This window comes from Nicotiana sylvestris, chromosome 12, assembly GCF_000393655.2.
Source record: "Nicotiana sylvestris chromosome 12, ASM39365v2, whole genome shotgun sequence".
Classification (NCBI taxonomy): domain Eukaryota; kingdom Viridiplantae; phylum Streptophyta; class Magnoliopsida; order Solanales; family Solanaceae; genus Nicotiana; species Nicotiana sylvestris.
Genome location: NC_091068.1, coordinates 48424557 through 48444803, shown reverse-complemented (window position 1 = coordinate 48444803; position 20247 = coordinate 48424557). Strand labels below are relative to the sequence as shown.

The following is a 20247-nucleotide window of genomic DNA, read 5'->3' as shown; positions in this document are numbered from 1 at the left end:
GATTTACTGAACTTTTGCATTCAATTCTTGTTGAATCTTTTTGTGGCCATACATGTTCGATTTTTTATTTAATGGGGAATTATCTTTGATTGGGCGGTTAGTTATATATCCATGAGAAGTACATCTTATCCTATCAATTAAGCACCAAATAAATACATCAAATTGATTAGGCACTTAACTTTTTTTTCTTTTTGCTGAAAACTTTATAAGGTACTTAATTGAAAAAGGACTGGTCTATCTGTTACTATTGGCAGCTTAGTCAAAAGCAGAGGTGTAACAAAGTATGGCTTCCAGACCTTTGTACATTATTATTAGACGTAATAACTTACCTAATCCAAAAGAATCACACTATTAGGAATAATAGGAATAGTCAATCTAACTGAGAGAATGATTGGACAAGGAGTGGTCTAAGTTAACCTCTAGTAGGCACTTAACTGAAAGAGGAGTGATCTAGTTTGACTTCTAGTCCTACACTTCATCATTCCTCTTCTCTGTATAGATATCATAAATCTTTGGATTTATGGAAATTGTCAGACTTTGTCTTACTTTAAAGGTATAGATATCATAAATCTTCAAATTGCACCTTAAAACTAGAAACTCGTTATGGCCATTTAAGAGAAAAGAGTATTTTTTTTCCCCAGTCATTCACAGCAGCTGAGGTCATATCACAGAACTGTTCTCTTACAAATTCACTAGTGTGCGCTTATTGTATTTTGTTATTTGATCAATTAGAACTAATAAACATGAACTAGGAAATTAAAACTAATTGGGCAATTGACTTTCTACAAGATGTTCTAGGAGCGTTGTGAGTTGCAGATTTATGATAAACAGGAGTCATACACAAGGTATATGCAGTAAGGTCGGAAACAATAAGCTGGCTGTCAAACTAATATAAAGATTCTTGTTCGGAATTGACACAAACATAGAATGACCTTACTTAATATCCTGTTTCATAGTGTAGATTTCATTCTTATGCACGTTTATGGTAGGAAAGAGTCACATCACAGGGTATAAGAGTTAAGGTTAAAAGCAATCAGCCAGCCAACTAAGTAAAACAAAGATTCATGTTTGCAGTCCAATCCCAACCAGAACATGACATTACTCAACTATCTGATTTCTTAGTGTAGATTTGATTATAACAGGATTTTAAAAAATTGCCCTTCTGTATAAAATGCTAGGTCTACTAAAGGACAATCTGCCATTTGACCCCTGAATGAAAAAAAAATACACACACACACATATGTGTATGTATATATATGTAACACACACACAACTGTTTAAGATATTTTATAAGTGAAAAGACAGTAGTACTTTGCAAAATGACAGACATTCGCACCCAGAAATTGAAGCAGCTCCTTCTATGAGGAAACAGAAAGCCATTCATGTGACACTTCACAGCCCATAAGCTACAGCATTTTAACCTCCAAATTGCTAGAAGCACAGAATTGTAGCTTTATCTTAAATGTCATGAGGTAAAGGATAAACTTTTCCCTAATTCCATGTTTTCCCAGAAACTCTCTCAAGACATGAGGAGGAGATTTGTGTGACAATCTACTAACCCTAAGACATGCACTTCAAAGCTCTATAAGTTACGGCATTTTAACTCCAGATCACCTAGAAGCACAGAATAGTAGCTTTATCTTAGGTGTCATGAGGTAAAGGAGGAACTCTTCGCTAATTCCATGTTCTCCCACAAACTCTATCAAGATTACATTAAGATCAAGACTAGGTAACACTACTGTCATGCTTATCTTTCCACAAAAGTGTTACTATAGAGCAAGAGCTATAAATAGGATAGAAATTTATTCACAGCAAAAAGGTTTAGGGCCAAAAGTATGACCGGCACTTGCCAAAAAAAAAAAAAAAAAATAGAGAGATCCATTGAAGTATTGCAATATGCACCTAAAGCAATATTAGAAGGGCTACCTGTAACGGAACGACGTTAACTACAGGCTGCAAACAGTCCTCAACCTGAGGAACTTCAATTACTCTACAGGATCCACCAACAGAAACAGATGCTGCATCTCCTTTTGTGCACATTACTATCAGTCGGCCTTTCCTTGCATTAAGCTGCTGAATGACGGATTGCTGTTTGCTGCACATTAGCAAAATTTCAGCAAATAGGAAGGAAACTTGTGTAAACACACTTTATAAGATAAAAACTAACCTGAAACAAGCATCACGAGTGGCAATTACTGCAATAGGGAGATTTGCATCGACTAAAGCCAACGGACCATGTTTCATTTCGCCAGCAAGTATTCCTTCACTGTGCATCAGTGCTACCTCCTTTACCTTCAAAGCACCTTCAAGAGCTGTTGCATAGTTATAACCTCTTCCAAATACAAGAAGCGATTGCTCAGCAATCAGTAGCTTAGCAAGATCTTTTATTTCGTTATCAAGCTTGAGTACTTCTTTCACCTTACCTGAAATCATCCATACACGTACAAAAAAAGAAAAGCAAATGAAACATGAACCTTTAGAGTTACATGTATCCTAAAACAAAACAGGAATAAGAGGACCGTAACATCAAATGAATGTGTACATGGCAAGTCAACTAGACCATCTATTATTACTTCTCTTCTTGCTTGATTCGAGAGTGTGTCACCTCCGATTGCAAGAGCCAACATAGCCATCACAATGATTTGGCTCGTATATGCCTGTTGATCAAGGAGGTAAAATGAAGCCAAAGATAATAGCAATTAAAAGTCTAGAAACTATGATTTATGTACCTTTGTACTGGCCACTCCTATCTCACAGCCCGCATTTATATGAACACCGCAGTGGGTACGCCTAGCAATTTCACTACCAACAGTGTTTGTAATGCCAACACATAATGCGCCATTTTCTAAAGCATACTCCAGTGCAAGCAAAGTGTCAGCAGTTCCTCCCAATTGACTAACAAAGACAGCTGTGTCTTCTCTATATATTGGTCCCTGTCTATCCACCAAGTCACTGGCAATCTCCATGGTTACAGGAATACCTAATAGACAAATAAAACCAGTCAAACCATTAGTGCACGAAATCCCAATGACTCCACTAGATGATGATAGAGATCAGACTGACCAGAGAGCTCTTCCACAATGGACCTTGCAGCTAAAGCTGCATTGCAACTTGTGCCACACCCAATAAAAACAATCCTTCTGCTCCTCCGTATAGTTTTGAGGTGATACTTTAGGCCCCCCAAAAGAACAGTCTTTGCTTTAGATGATCCTCCACGAATAAGCCTCCCTCGCATCGTAGTAGTCACAGATTCTGGTTGCTCATGAATTTCTTTTTGCATGTAATGCTCATATTTTCCTTTATTTATCTGCTCCACCTCCATCTCAAGAATTGACAGGGCACGTTGAACAGAAACAGGCCGACTAAGAGTACCACCGCGGTTATTCTTAGCCATGTCTAACTTTAAAATTGATACACCTCCATCCTGGATCATCCAACACGGTAAGTTCTAAATTTGATTCTATAGAAAGAAAAGAAGGGGGAAGAAGAAAACAATTTACATAAACATAGATAAATAGATATAAAGTCTGTAGGGAAATGAATGTCCTCCAACCTCTGGAGTTTTTTCAGCCCTTTAGGGGATTGGAAAGAATTGATTACTTCTTTGCCAAAAATTAATACAAAATCCTATGGGTGTAGCAACAATTGCAGTAACATTTCTTAGATGCAAAGGCTGAACACCATAGAATCAATAGTTTGTTTAACCCCACATCACTAGTTAGTCCTTATGTCCTAGATCAACAAAATCTGTAGGTTTTGGACAGAGGCGCAATCTAACCATTCAGGGGCTCACTCATGTGCTTCCCAGGTGTTGCCCCAATATAGAGATGTGAGAGTATCCACATCTTCACAGAACCCTGACTGACACATTCAACCCCCTCTCCCTTTTGGGAACCATTAGTGCAAACCCACCAGAAGGCAATAATCCTAGTCCAACCTTGAATTGCTATGGTCCCTGTTCTCTTTAACATGCTACAACCAGATAATACTCTTTGGCAAATGATAATGATCCAAGTCTTTGAACATATACAATTCTACCAGCCTCTGATGATGTCCACTTGAGATCTTTTATTGTAATAATCGTATTTATAAAAGTTTTTCTCTTGGGAGGGGGTGGGGGAGTGGGGGAGGAGGGGGATTCTCTCCCATTACAATCCTTTCGCAGCCCCTAAGTCTCCACTCTCCAGTATGACCTCCATTATTACCTTTAATTACCTTAGAATCATAATATAGCCTTGGAGCATTGCATGGCGAAAGGGGCAATTGGAATAGTCTTAGCTCCTGAATATTCAGACAATAAAAAGAAAAAAGGCATATCTATTCACTATGTCAATAACCGAGCCCGATCTGGTGTATCATAGGGATTTGCCTTTTCTATTGATTCCTGCGGATAGGGTCAAAAACAATTCTTGAATGAGGCTAGGGATGAATAGAAAAAGAAATCTTTATTGGTTCTACCTCTTATTTTTTATGAAGAGAATGAATCTTTTTCTCGAAGGATCAGGAAAAAAAAATGGGTCTGGATCTCCTACGGGAATGATTTGGAAGATCCTTATCTTCTTTGTCTGAAAATTGGTTCAATTGATTTCTTTCAGGCCCTACTTGAAAAGGTTGGGTTCTCTGTGGGGCGTCGATCCCTCGCCTTATTTTGTAGTAGGGCGATTGGATGGGAGGGGGCGCTTTAAGTATCAACACTATGGCTTTCAACCTAAATGGTTTCAATTTCAACCAATCTGTAGTTGATAGTCAAGGTCATGTAATTAATACCCGGGCGGATATCATTAACTGTGCTAACCTTGGTATGGAAGTTATGCATGAACGTAATGCTCACAACTTCCCTCTAGACCTAGCTGCTATAGAAGCTCCATCTACAAATGGATAAGATCCCAATCTAGTCTATAGGAGGTTTTGAAAAGAAATGAGCAATAATCAGCATTCCTGCGCAGCTTAGGTGGAAGGCGAAGAAGGCCTCTCAGCATTTAATGTGTATTACTGAATAATCTCATTTTTCAATTATTCAACCATTTCATTTTACCAAGTTCAATGTTCAGATTAGTCAACATTTATCTCTTTTGATGCAACAGCAAGATCTTATTTGTAACAAGTGATTTTGTTGATTAGTTAAGCCACCGTTATTTCGTTCTCTATTTCTATTTAATAGGATCCTAAGGAAAAGGATTTTGTTTCCACCGAGCTAAAACAATATGTTGATATCTCTAGTAAACCAAAGTCATCGTTTAATAGCTATTTTGCTTCAATTTCTTCTTTATAAATAAGAAATTGAAGATTTAAATTAGAAATCAACTTTCTATCTTCATCCATGGATCCTTTATTCATACTTATTCACTTGGAAGTATTGATCCAATTCCAAAATTATGTTTCGCAAAGCAACAGTAAAATTATCTCTGTGTGATCTATAGATCATGGGTTCAAGCCGTGGAATCAGCCATTGATGCTTGCATCAGGGTAGGCTGCTTACATCACACCTCCTTGGAGTGCGACCATTCCCCGAATCCTGCGTTTTCGCAAAGCAACAGTAAAATTGTCTCTGTGTAACCTATAGGTCATGGGTTCAAGCCATGGAATCAGCCACTAATGCTTGCATCAGGGTAGGCTGCTTACATCACACCTCCTTGGGGTGCGACCCTACCCCGAATCCTGCGTGAACGCGGGATGCTTTGTGCACTGAGCTGCCCTTTTTTTACCTCAGAATCAGAATATGAAATAACAGTGATACTTCTGACTAGACATAGGATTTAACTAGAGAAGCTTCCTTCCTGAAGCATCCAGTCCAGAGAATAATGTGAAATATTTCACACAGAAACTTCGAGTACTTACACATGTGAATGTATTGTGAACTGACAGAATGTTGGAAGTTCATAACCCATGAATAAATCTTCAATATAAGCTAAAATAGGGTAATAAAGAGCCCTGCCGAGTGTATTATTACAACTATGAGATAAAGGTTAGGCTAGACCAGCTGATTTGTCACTCAATACAGGTTAACAAGCAGAAATGATGGGTGAGTCACTTTCACACAGGTTTTCAAGAAATATTTCAAAAATCAAAGGAAAAAAGCAGATAGACATGATGGTACAACAGGGAAAAGTTGAGTGGAGGGGCAGCAAAAAGCCTCTACTCCTTAGGCCTAATAGTACTCTGACCAATGTAACTGGGTTCTCTTATGAACTTTCCGAGAGTTTTACAAGAAAATTTCAAAATTTATTCTCTAGAGATTGACTTTCTTAACTCCATATGAAATTGACGCTAAAATCCGGCAATACACCGCATAGACATTGTGCAGGCCTAAGAATGAAATGGCAACACTGACAATAAATAACTGAGTTGATCTTAGCCAAAAGGCCGAGAACGGTACTGACCAAGTGCTGGTGAGGTGTTCCTCACTAAGTACAAATTCTTCTTTCTTTGAAAACTCAACAAAATCAAACAGAGTCCCTCCTAAGAAGGATAAGTTAGAAGGTAAAGAAAAAAGAGAATGAAACCAGAAAGAGAACTCAGGCATGTTCAAGGTGATGGAACAGTAAACCCATATCAAAATACGGTAATATAGCCAAGAATTCTATTCATGAAACAGCAGCTCTGCCGCTAAATATATATAAAATCCACTAACTCTTCATGCTGACAGTCTTGGACTAGTGACACTGTTCTTTGAAGAGGTAAGGCATCACGTCCCCCTCTCATATGTATACACTTTTTGGATTTTCATTTACGGGTAGGGGTCCATGCCTAACCTCCCACTATAATGCGGCTTTAAATATTTATTCAAAAAAGAAATTGGCAATGTTCTTTTCCCAATACGCTCAGAACGAAGGATTATCAACTAATATATCATACAAGTTGAGAAATGTTGCTACTTTTGTAAGAGAAGTTTGAGAACATTCCATCAAAAAATAGAAAGTAAAATATAGCAAAAAGAAAGAAAATACTACGAAAAGGCAGGATAGTTCAAAACTAAATACTTGAAGAAGAAAACAAAAGGAGAAGAAGACCTTCCAAATGATTTGCCCTTGCGTTCATCTCAACAGAACCAAGAAAACTAAACCTTTTCTGTTAAGCAGCATGTCGTATTACTCAGTTAGCTAGAATTATACTCATAGCTCGCTTGTCAAAAGCACCATTTTGGATAAGGAAATAGCTTAGCATAAAGAACTAACAATAAGAGAGTACATTAATATGAACAACTTCGCCATCCTCAATAACCAAGACCTTTTTTGTACGGTCAACCAAAGCATTAGCATCACTGGATAAAAATAATTCCTTTGGTTGCCCATTGCTTGAAGGAAATTTAACATTATTAAATGATGATCCAACAGTGGCCTCTTCTTCCGAGTCCTGGAAATCAAATAATCTTATTCAAGAAACTTTGCTAAATGTTAGCATTATCGGTAAAATACTTCCAGTGATCATTTATTTCTCTATCTGCGTACATGATGTTTTTGACCCTATATGGGTCATTAGCTGTCAGCTCAAAAGCATTCAGGGATAGCATGATTTGTACACCCACACACATATAGATATACATATTCACATGAACAAGTATGGACACCATACCCCAACTTAGAATAGTTTAAGAAAACATCACTGTCCCTACATATATCAGTTTGTATCGATTTAAAACTAGTATGATCCAATTCTTTACTAAAAGTTTTGACAATTCTAAAGCAGCCAAGTTGTGAAGCTATATAGAGAATTCCTAATAAGAGATTGAGAGGACCAAGTACACGGTTCACTTCTAAAGACACCAAGTCAGATGAACTTGCAGAGCAGGAAAATCACCATATCTTTGCATATGCCAGTTAATGTTGGTCAAAGACTAGTTTACTCCACCTCTTAAAGTTCCCCAACTATCTTTCCCTAACCCTTATCTGATATAGCTGGTCTTAAGTTCACGTCTCTCAAAGCTTCCCTGCTTAAAAGATTTTGGGAAAGGGTTCTATACACTGCTTTTGAAGGGGAAAAATCTCCATATCTTTGCATATGCCAGTTGATGCTCTCTCTCTCTCCTGCTCTCTCTCTCTCTCCCTCCCTCCCTCCCTCCCTCCTCCCTCCTCCCTCCTCCCTCTCTCTCTCTTTCCTTTTTTGGTTAAGTAACACACACACTCTCTCTTTCTCTTTCTCTTATTCCTCTCTTTTTTCGCTCTATATTCTTCTCTCTTTTGGTGCAACATCAATATCAGACAATAGTGTCCTTTCATATGTGACAACACTAATATCTATCATCTTTAGTTTCTCAAGAAATAAGAAATAGTGGGTAAAAGAGCCAAACCCTTAATCAAACAGGTATAGCACTGGTAAAGGCCCATCTAACAAGTAAATATAAAGGCAAACAACAAGTTTATCAAAGCAAACTTAAGGAATATGATATATGCTGATACAAGCTTCATTTCCAGTTTAACTTACTTTCACACCAAGAAGCAGTGGACTACCATGCTTGGAAGCAATCAATTCATTGGGGTAATGTCGGCTTTTGAATATGAGAGCATACGCTCCTTCCAGATGCCTTATTACTTCAAGCACAACTTGACTGAATGTCACGCTCTGGTCACCTGTGATGACACTAACACTTATCCTACTAACTTTATCCATAATTTGTATGCTTTATAAGAACAGAAATCCAAAAGGAAAGAAACTACTTGAAAATCCGTCGTCTGACATCTCCAGCCAAAATATGTACAATGAAGTTTGTCAAAATGCATCTACATTAATCAGAAAGACAACCATAACTCTAAGAATCTGATGAGAATTTGTTTAGTCCTCAGCTGTGACTGTGATAAACTTCTCAAACACTAAACTGACTAAGGAGAGAATGTACGGACAACTTCTAGCAATGAACAAAAATTACCAACATATATTGTACTGCTATAATTCACAGGATAAGATGTAACACCAACTTGGATGAGTCATTAACTTTTTAATTTAATTTGATTTAAGTCGTAATGGTAGTTTAAAACCTGATTAACATGTTGTCATAAAGAAATGATCCTTAGAATACATAAAGAATAGTTGGAGAAAGTGAAAATAGGTTAAAAGCTGAAATATGAAGCTGGTACAGCACCAGAGCAGTTGCCACAACTGGTAGATTTGACGCTTTCATGGTAGGACCAAAGCAACGAAGCTTTTCCGTATCATGGAGAAGGACTTAGCGTGACATGGTAAAACCATTATGAGTAAGGAACGTAGGTCTGAGGGTTACTGCAACATGCAGGATTTACCATGCAGCGTATGTCTCGTTCCGGTGTAACATCAGCAAGGGTTTTCGGAAGTTCTTATATTTTGATCCTTGGGTGCTTAAGCTCAATGTTGTAGATTTTGCTCCATGTACTTGCAGTCCAATCCTGGGTAAGTTTTGTTAGCAAGTATGAAGGTGTATATACATGTATGGTTATATTAAGTATATTGAGATAGTTATCTGCTACTTTAGACAGGCTTACCAGAGGTTCACTTGAAGGGGGTTACTAGTTAGGTGCTGGTCACAACCCCTAGTTTAGATCGTGACAAATGGTCAATGACGGAGTAGGCAAAAGCATATATATAATAACATGTTCCCATTGGGGTAAAACAAGTAGTCAAAGACTATTTGGGGAGAATAAGTTGCATAGAGAAACCCAAAGAAGTCAACCACTGGGATAGAACATTGTAAAGAGAAACCAAATAATGATGAAAGTAACTTCATTGCAGAAACAGATATACAAGCTCTGTCACAGTTTACTTGACTCCACTCGACTAAAGTGGAGATCTGAAAATATAGCTCGGATATTTAGGTGCATTGAAACTATAGCTGTCCAACGGGACAGGACGGGACGATATTTAAGCGGGACGGTGGCGGGACGGGACGAAACGGGACGGGACAAACGGGACGAAACGTTCGTCCCATCCCGTCCCGCTAACAAACGGGATGGGACGGGACGAGACGGGTTCGTGGGCCTTAAGTGTATTTTTTTTTTAAAAAAAACGTCTAGTTTTTTGAAAATTACTTTGTTTTTAAAGTTTGCAACGGTTAGATTTTTGACTAACTATTTAATAAACTTAAATTTTACTATGTTAAAATGAAAATTAAAAAACTAAGTAAAGAATTATAAAATATTAAAACAAAAGACTTGTAATGAAATATTCTAGTAATTATAAATTTATAATAGAGTTATAATATATTTAATATAATTTCAAAGTATTAACTATTAAGTAACTAAAACAATTCATAAATAAAATTCAACACTTAGAGCCTTTTATGTTATTAATAGAACTTTCAAATCTCAAATACAAATATAATTCTTTTGAAGAGCACCTAATCTACGCAGCCACCTTCTAGGAAGGGTTCTGTTTGAACTAGGCCTCTTAGTAGCCAATTACAAATTATCATATTAATATTTGTAAGCTCCTATATAGCTTTTTTGTAACTTATCAATAATATCTCTCGGACGTTCTGCTGGAATTGGCAATGTTGATTGGTGTTCCATGAGCTCCATGCCGTCATCGCTCCCAGTGGTTTGTATCTCATTGTATTCTTCTTCTTCCCTAGTGGTTAATTTTTCAAAACCAAGATTTCTTCTTTCTGAATTAATCCAATCTCTGAATAATACAGAAATCTCTAGACTGTCCTCCGCTAATTAATGTCTATGATCTCCAATTTGAAATCTTGCCGCGCTAAAAGCACTCTCAGATGCTACTGATGATGCTTGAATAGCCAGGATATCTCGGGCCATAATTGAAAGTGTTGGAAAAGCCTTGCCACGCTCCCTCCACCATGACAAAAGTTGTTCCTTGCCTTCTTCGTCTTTAATATTTTCCAATCCTTGATTAAGATAAGAATCAAGTTCATCATCAATAGAGGAATCAAAACCTGTTATATCATCCATATCTTCCCATAAAACTTCTGCTCTAGACTTAGAAGTAGAAGGAGCAGTTTCACAACCAGTTGTATCCATAGATTTATATTTATCAAACATTGATCTAGCATAAGAATATATGCTAGCTTGGCAGTTTTCGAGAGATGGTTGTTCATTTTCTTGAATTTCTAAATTCTCATAAATTTTACGAACAAGTCCCTTTGCACCTCTTAGTTTTAAAGATGGGTTAAGTAGAGTAGAAATTAAATAAACTTCGGGAATAGGGAAAAATACTTTTTAAATTTTAAAATCATTTCTTTAATGGCCGGTGCATAAGTTGGATTTGTTTTATACTTACCCAATACAACAGAAATTCCACAAATATACCATAATATTTGTGTAACAGTAGGATAATATATACCAGAAAATTGTTTTGTAGCATAATAAAATTTTTCTAAAAATTTAGTAAGCTCTCTGATCGCATCCCAATCAGAATCAACAATTTGATCAGTAAGCTCTCTGACCAATAATATGTTCTTGCAAGTTCCAGTGATGATCAACCCAATGACATGTAACAGTTAAATAATCACAACCATTAGGACTACGACCTATATCAGATGTGATAGACACTTTACAATCTAAGTGAAAAAATACACAATGAATATACTGAAGATATTCGGTTTGAAATTTAAAAACATCATTTCTAACCGTAGTCTTAGGAAAACCTTGAAATGCAGGGTTATAAGTTTCTTGTATATAATGCACAAAAGCAGGGTGAGAAGGAAAAGTAAAAGGTAAGCCACAGACAGCCACCATTTTTGCTAAGTTCTCACGATCTCTATCTTTGTTATATTTGCGTAAAACATGACCAGAAGCAGGGTCAAGTTGTGTTGAATTTGATTAGAACCAGATCCACTAGGAGTGCCAAACTGATGGTAGGATCTATAATTTTTCCAGCTTCTATGTTAGCTTGTATCCGTAAAGATTTGTGATCCTTTCTTAAGTGTCTAGTTAAACCCCCGTCCCACCACTTGTTGAGTGTGCAAATACTTGCTTACATTTTTCACATATAGCACGATGATTGACTTTATCATGTTTAAAAAATTTCCATACAAGTGATGTTTTGGGACGTTCAGTCTTAGGCTTACCCCTTACAAGGGGTATAGGGGGTAAAGCTCCAGACTGAGATTGACTCTGAGTTGGAGCTTGTGTTGCGGGACTAGTGGGTGTTTCATCTAATTTTTCTTCCTTATTTTCTTCATCCTTTAAAAAAATATCATTGCCAAATTGTCTTTGTAAGTTTCATGATCTAATTATTCTCCGACATGAACATCATAAAATGTGGGGGGTTGGAAAAATGAAGTTTCATCAACATGAGTCATTTCATCAATATGCTTTCTAACTCTAGGTCTAGGAGAAGGGTTAGGATTAAGATTACTACTACTTTCACCTTTACTATTTTTTTACTACTTTTTTTAAAAATACCAAATATATTTTTAGGTGCCATAATTTAAATATGAAATTAAATTAAAAAAGCTAACACAAATAGTAAACACACAAATGAAATACGAAAATATAACACGTAAAGTAAACACAAAAATTAAGCACTAAAATGATACGCAAAAATTATATATTAAAATTAGGAGATGGAACGAGTGCACCGTGATTAAATATTGAAACTTGAAGAAATTGCCCAAAATATTGCTCCAAATACTTGACGAATTAATTTGAAGCTTGAAAGTTGCTCCAAAAAATTTGCCCAAATACTTGAAAATTGAAACTTGAAAGTTATCACTTGATACTTGATAGTTGATAGTTGATACTTGATAGTAACAAAATTGAGAGAATAATATAGAATATAGATAGAATATTAGAATGTAAGAGATTTGAGAGAGAAGATTGATTTTTTGTGGGAAAAAATGAAGAAGAATGGGGGTATTTATAGTAGAAAATAGGGCCAAAGTGTAATTTAATAAACTTAGGGGTTATATTAAAAGTTTGGGGGGGTTAGGGGTGTTTTGGGGGGTGTAGGGGCTGTTTGGACCGTTGGCAACAACTATTTTTTCCATTTAAGCCGTTGCCCAACGGCTAGTTTTAAAAAAAAAATTAATTTCTGGCGGGACGGGACGGGATGAAACGGGACGAAACGGGACGGGACAAACGGGACGAAATGGTCGTCCCATCCCGTGTCTCGTTAAACATTGGCCCATCCCATTTAACTTGAAGCGGGACGGGACGGGACGCGGGACAGGACGGCCCGTCCCGTTGGACAGCCTTACATTGAAACGAGTGAAAATAGGGGTAACTTTTTAAAACAATATGAAACCATGACCAAGAAGTCGTTACGTAGTATTATCTTGTATATGCATTTGAATTTTTGGAATACAAGAATTAGAAAATTAGGTAAAATTGTGAAGGAAATTGGGATGGATGTGAAAACAGAAAATTGCCAAGTATATCTGGACAGAGATAGTCAATGGTATTATAAATCCCAAAACATATTAACCCCTATTTTATAGGGACTTAAGGTTTTCCTTAACAAGGTAAAGAAGATTTTAAAGTATCACAACAGTACCGTTACACCCCATGTTTTCGTACGTGGAAGTATGCCATAAGTAAATTGATGAAAGCTCGGAAACGAGATGTTACATCCCGTATTTTTATACGTTAAAGTTTCGTCGTAAGTTAATCGACATAAACTCGAGAATGAGATTATTTTGGGATTATAAGTATTATGCTATTTCAAACAAGGGATAAGTAAATTCATGAAGGTGAGTAAGCAAATCGAAGAAAATGAGTTTCGTCTAAGTTTGACAATTTGGGATAAGATACAGTCCGAGCTATAGTACCTGGTATTTATGAACTAGTGTCATACAAGGTACCACATGACCATAATAGAAAGGTGTATAAAGTGTGTTAAAAGCGAGTAGTATTTTAAGTAATTTGAGATAATTCCTAATTATGTGGATAATTGGGTAATTATTGGTTAATGAGAGATTAACAAGTTAATCAAGTGATTAGTGGATAATTAATTCAAATATTTGGATAAGAATTACATCTCCCTAACGTGGCAGCACCCCTCATCCCCAATTGATGACTCTTAAAATCATTTTGTTAAGATGGCAATATTAAGGGCTATGTGGCTAAGCCACCACATGAAGTGGGGCCCACACCCACTCAATAAAAGGCTTCTCCACTTTAGTATATATCAAATGCTAAAGTATGATCTCCCAAAATTCCATAACGTGAGCTTATCAAATGCTAAAGTATGATCTCCAAGAATTCCATAACGTGAGTTTATCAAATGCTAAAGTATGATCTCCAAGAATTCCATAACGTGAGTTTTCATAGATCTTCAAGAATTCAATAACGTGAGCTTTCAGGGATCTTCAAGAATTCAAAAACGTGAGATTTCATAGCATCTTAAGCAACGTGAGATTTTGCAATTATAAGGGAGTACGGTGCAATCTTTCTCAAGAATATCATACGGATTTTTCCCTACTCCGATCTTGCCGTTACGTGATTTGTCACAATTGACGTATATTAGAGAGATTGTCAAAAGAATCGACTCAGGTATGTTAAGACTATCCCTTCTTTCCTTTTGGCATGATCTATACGACACAAACGAAACGAGTAAATGCACAACTTCCATAAATGACTCTATTCATAGAAGTATTGAAGTGACTATGTTCTTGAATTCCCATATGTCTTATTGTCTATCGTGTGTTCATGGGTCTCAGAAAATACGTAAGATGATAAAGTTTACTTCATAATATTATTCAAAGGCATAATGGTCTTATGACATTCCGAGAGATTTTATTGACGTACTTCTCATGCATTGCATTCATTTATACATGTACATTGACCCATGACCAGATGACATTATATATGTATATTATATGTATATGGGATATAGGAAAAGGTTACGTCATTATATACGCACTACCACCTGATCAGCTAGTATACGTTGATGATTTTGCCCACAGTGGCCGAGATAATATGATGGGATGCCCTCAGAGGCTTGATGATGTTATGAACACATGTACCTATGCATGACATGACATTTATACGCATATGCATGGCATTATACATATTAATGATTCACAGAGCTATTCAGATATACATGTTGAGTCTTTTACTCCATGTTTCTCTCATGTATATTGTTTACTGATTTTCATTCCTTACATATTCGGTACATTATTTGTATTGATGTCCCTTTTGCCTGCGGACTTTGCGTTTCATGCCCGCAGGTCCCGATAGACAGGTTGAGAGTCCTCCAAGTATGCTATCAGCTCAGCGGAAGATGTTGGTGCGCTCCATTTGCTCCGGAGTTGCTTATTGGTTAGTATGATTTAGACATGTATTGATTGGTATGTCGGGGCCCTGTCCTGGCCTTATGACGTTTATGTAGTCTTAGAGGCTTGTAGAAATATGTCATGTATATGAAAGATTGTATGGCCATGTCGGCCTATGTTCAGTGTACGAGTGATTATTTTGGCCTTATAGGCCCATACGTCATATGTATAAGTCAGTATATCAGGTTGTATCGTTTTATGTCGAGTGTTCTCTCATGTTTTATTCTTGTTACCTCATACGGCCCTTCTGGCCCATTTACCCATGTTGATATAGTGAGAAAGATACGTTACGTTGGTACTCGGTTGAGTAAGGGCACCGGGTGCCCGTCGCGGCCCATCGGTTCGGGTCGTGACAAGTACTTAGCAAATTTCTTTGCGGAAAGGTGCCAAAGGAGCCAATTAAATAAGTTGCAAAAAGTGAGATTTCATAGGATTGAGCTAAAATCGTCAAGTGCTGGAACTCGAAACAACCTAGAACCACAAAATCAGAGTGTAAAATATCATTTGCTTAGTTTCTAAAACTGCATAGTTAATATGCTAGGTTTTTGGGTCAAATTGGAGCTCTAGCCAGTATTTATGTATTTGATAATCTGCCAGAGGTTAAACACCAAAGCAGTGCATTTTCAAATTAATGGAAGGCACATGAGTTAATTATGATTCTTTTTCCCCTGTAAGATTTAAATTGGTCTTATTATCATTATTAGTTTTCACTCTTAAGCCTCTGATATTTTTGTCGAGTGATGACTTGTGAGATGGGGGGTCTTATATTTACTATTAGAGTATAATCAAGTGTTATCCATCAAGTATAAATTTGCTGGCTGTATCTTTTCCAAGGATTTTTCACTTTTCACATAATTTAGACATCTCAGGGTGTTACCCCCTTTTGATGCTCTAGATCTTTAGAATCTATCCTAGGGTAATAGACTGATGACTGGCTATCCTTTTCCCACATTTCATGGATAAGGAATCAAAAAGAAAAAGAGGATTAGATGACAAAATGAAACTGCCTTCTGATAAATTAACTGGATTTACTTGGAAACTTACCTTCTTCATTAGCTTTATCAAAAACAAATTTTGCTAGCTTTGGAATTACTTCTGTGTCTGTTTCAGATTCATAGGTGAAACCTTGACGGACAAGGGTCTGTTTTAACACCTGGAGAATCAAAAGACAGAGGGTGCATCAGCATATAGCACTCAGCCACATATTACAGGAAAGTGATCGACAATATCTTAATGCAAACAGAAAAAAATATCAAGAGACAACACAATTCGGGGTGCATCTTTATTTATTGGTAATCTGCGGTATATATTTTTCTCCTCGTGAACTTCAATCAGTTCAAAAAGAAATTAAAGAAAGAAAGTGAAGAAGGAACTCTAAAACAAAAAATCAAAATGAAAAAAACAGCTATATCTAATTAACGTGCTCCAGATTACTATTCAACAGATATTTCAAGTCCAAACTTATTTCTCATTTCAGAACGAACAAGCAAAAATACTAGATGAGCACTAACTCTCAGAAAGGAAACATGACACTATTATAAGTTATCTACGTAGTGGTAAACATGAAAAACCATTGTTTACGTGGAACATGAACTAAAACTTCAGGTTCCACATGGAAAGAGATATTACATCTGAGCATTGCCAACAAGTTATCATGAATCCTCCATCTGGACAAAATTCTTACCACCATGATCTGGACACCTATACAAGAAAAAACTATATGTTGCGAACAGACTGAATGAGTTCCATCTTCTGCTAAAGGAACTGTATGCTAACTCGAGTTTCTGAGTACTTATATGAGACAAACTCCAAATACTCTGATATCTACTAACTAAAATCAAATGTATTCCAATCGACTACATGAACAAGCAACCTTACGATTACACAGCCCTGAGGGAGTCATTATGGCTTTTTTTTTCTATTTTGGGATAAAGGAAGTCATTTTATGGCTCTAAGGATAGGGCTTTCAATCTGAGAACCCTTGACAACTGCAAAGTTAATATTATTGTTGGATATATTGTTAGACAAATGAATACTTGATATCTTATAGTGTCCTTTTTATTCCTTGTCTGTATTATAAATAGATTGAGTGTCAGCCAACATGGCTGCCATTCTTCCAATAGAGCTGAACCTTTGATATTTCGTCTTATTTCTGGAAGATGCTTGAACAGGTTATTTTTTCAACTGAGCTGTCATAAGTTAAGTTGTTACAGAAAAGAAAATAGCTCCTCGATCACAATAGAAATAGAACTGTACTGGATTCGTTTACCAATTTGAGCATTGGTATCCAGTTGTGAGTATATGACCTAGACGCTTGTTGCATGACTTTCACCACCAATCACCAAAGAAGAGTATGTAATATTGTGGATTAGGGATGGTCGGGTCTCCAGATATGCCAAATCATATCCTTAATGAAGCATATCTTTCATGCATGTTTCTATGTGTAACAACTGCATGATCTACAAGGGAATTTCATACTTGCATTTATCAGCTGTTCGTCTTTCCTTCCAACTAATTAAAGACATTGATCAGATATTCTATCCGTCTCTTTCCCATGGCTTCTTCACAACCGTATTTCTTTTTCAAAACTGTTGTGATTATGCTTTCCTTGAGCCAAGGATCTACCAGAAACAACCTCTCTACCTTTACAAGGTAGGGGTAAGGTCTGCATACATTCTACCCTCCCCAGACCCCACTTATGGGATTACACTAGGTATATTGTTGTTGTTGACCAAATATTCTATCCTTGCAGATATCAGAAGTTTCTTTCCATAAGTTCTCATCCAATGTTCAAAGTAAATGAATAAAGCTTTCACTGTCTCCCTACATTAGCTTAAATCACCAAGAATGAATTAATTGTTAGTCTTTAGCCTAATACTTCCACACTGTAAAGTAGTTTCGAATGTCATGTCAGCTCTAATTTGTAACTTCAAATTTGCTTAAAGAGAAAATGCTGACAATGTTCCACAGGATCAAGATAGTACTTCCAGTACTGAATAAATTCAAGGATAAAAATAAGTTTTTCAGCTAGGATATAGTCCCTGCGAATTTTACCTTTTAAAAGAATCTTTCAGAATTCAGAGAGAAGTTCCAAATTCTAACAAATGTATTTTTTTATCAACAGCAACCAAATTCTAACAAATGAATGAACTGTAATCCAAAAATAAGACACATAATACAAAAAGTAGAATCACTCCTATAAATAGTTCAAGAAGCAAATAATAACATTTCGTTAGGCCAAAATCCAATGAACAGAATCATGCATGTAACAGAAACAGCCTCTAGCATGTCACAGAGAATGAGAGTAATCATGAGAATCGAACAAAAAATGTTATAAAAGAAATCTATTAGCAAGAGAATCATATGAACCTCATAATTGGTGATAACACCATTGTGAACAACCAGAAATTCATTCCTAGCATCAGAGGACTGAGGATGACTATTCCGAGGAGCAGGCTCCCCATGTGTGGCCCACCGAGTGTGTGCTATTCCAGCATGAATAGAAAATGATTCCTCCAGATTCAAATCTATAGTGGCAATGTCTGAGCACATGAACTCAATGTAAGCGCCAGAAAATGAGACTCAACCCCCCCCCCCCCCCCCAACAAAAAAATGTAAATGTATAAGTAAACTTTAAAGGAGAAATGTTTAATAATGTTTTGGCCATTTTATTAGAATGGAGCCATGGAAGACATAAACAGATAAATTTCTGATCCTGGTTTTACGACGTCGCTATGTACTCTGACAAGTTGTTAACCACAGTTGAACATAGTCATTGCTCAATATCAAGCAAACTTGACTCAACATACTCTCACAAGAAAGCATAAGTTAAGGTTCAAAAGTTTGAAAAGTAAGCAAGAGAGAAAACCAAAAGTTTGAAAATGTATGAGAGCAATGTCTTCAACCGTTTGTGATACAGAAAAATAATTTTGCTTTATTAAAGACTCCTAGTCCCAATGATTATGAGATACTACTTCTAATGTATCTGGCTGAATTATGTTTCATTAATAACATAGTTGTATAATTACAATACATGTGACTAATTACATCCCAATGATTGTGAAATACCACCTAGAAGTTATCTGCTTGATTTATCTTCTCTAATTAAGTAGTTACATGATTATACTATTTAAATGTGACTACTTATATAAAATGAACCCCATACATCTCTAACAAAATAATTTTCATAAAAAGATAGAATGTTGGAGGTTCAGCAGGCCCAACCACATACACTGCTACATAATCAAGCAAAATGAATTCAATGAACGCTGACTAGGAAGCAGAACATTAAGGTTTGAAAATGCTTTTTAATAAAGAAAAAACATGAAAAAAAGGCGAACAATGTCTTCAAACCTTCACGTCCTCTAATTCTTGCTCTTGGCCAAGGAAGAAATCTTTTCAACAGTTAAGCATGGTCATTTTCTTAAACTATTGAACATGCTAAGAGTGGCCATAAAAAACCCTTCATATTCAACTTGTGGCACGCATCATTCTGCCTAACATCTGAAGAAACTAGCTGTAGTCTAAAATGTTGATAGTGAGCATAATGAACTCTAAGTTTACAATCATTATACTTTCTACTCGGGAAAAATGTAATCTCTTTGTTTTATCCTACACAACTTCTATTCTGTCCTTCAACATCATGCCACATTTCCTCTATTGCTCAACATTATTGAGTCTAATTGGTTCCAAAAATAAACTACTTCAAACCCATTAAAGGCTCAGAGCTAGGCTCAGAGCTTTGTCGATTATTTATGCCTGCTAATAAGCCCTAATAAGCTCTTGCATACAGAAGAACAAAAACATCAAATCTTGGTAAATTTTAGAAAATTATGTATACTTGGTTAAATCCCATACGTAGTGAATAGTATACTACACAAAGTGATGAGTTTTCAATGTCTTTGCCTTATGTTTTGATGATCTAACAAACTTACTGTCAAGAACCAGATAGGGAACCTGACACACTTGGTACACATTGCTAATCAACGGATTCCAGCCATGACTCCAGCTAATGAGAATTGCTGCAAGTGTAGAAAATAGAGAAACAA

At 36.4% G+C, this 20247-nt stretch overlaps 1 protein-coding gene across 1 annotated transcript in view; it reads right to left on the bottom strand.

Moving 5' to 3' along the window:
- LOC104214432 (glutamine--fructose-6-phosphate aminotransferase [isomerizing] 1-like) overlaps positions 1-20247 on the bottom strand; it is a 34917-nt gene that overhangs the window by 1667 nt on the left and 13003 nt on the right. Inside the window, exons 4-13 of the mRNA XM_070163649.1 lie at positions 20134-20220; positions 18569-18741; positions 16244-16352; positions 8422-8567; positions 7228-7353; positions 3064-3424; positions 2730-2980; positions 2543-2657; positions 2168-2423; positions 1927-2095 (exon numbers count right to left, since the gene is read on the bottom strand). Of these exons, the coding sequence (XP_070019750.1) occupies positions 1927-2095; positions 2168-2423; positions 2543-2657; positions 2730-2980; positions 3064-3424; positions 7228-7353; positions 8422-8567; positions 16244-16352; positions 18569-18741; positions 20134-20220 (1793 nt within the window). The remainder of the gene's footprint in view (positions 1-1926; positions 2096-2167; positions 2424-2542; positions 2658-2729; positions 2981-3063; positions 3425-7227; positions 7354-8421; positions 8568-16243; positions 16353-18568; positions 18742-20133; positions 20221-20247) is intronic.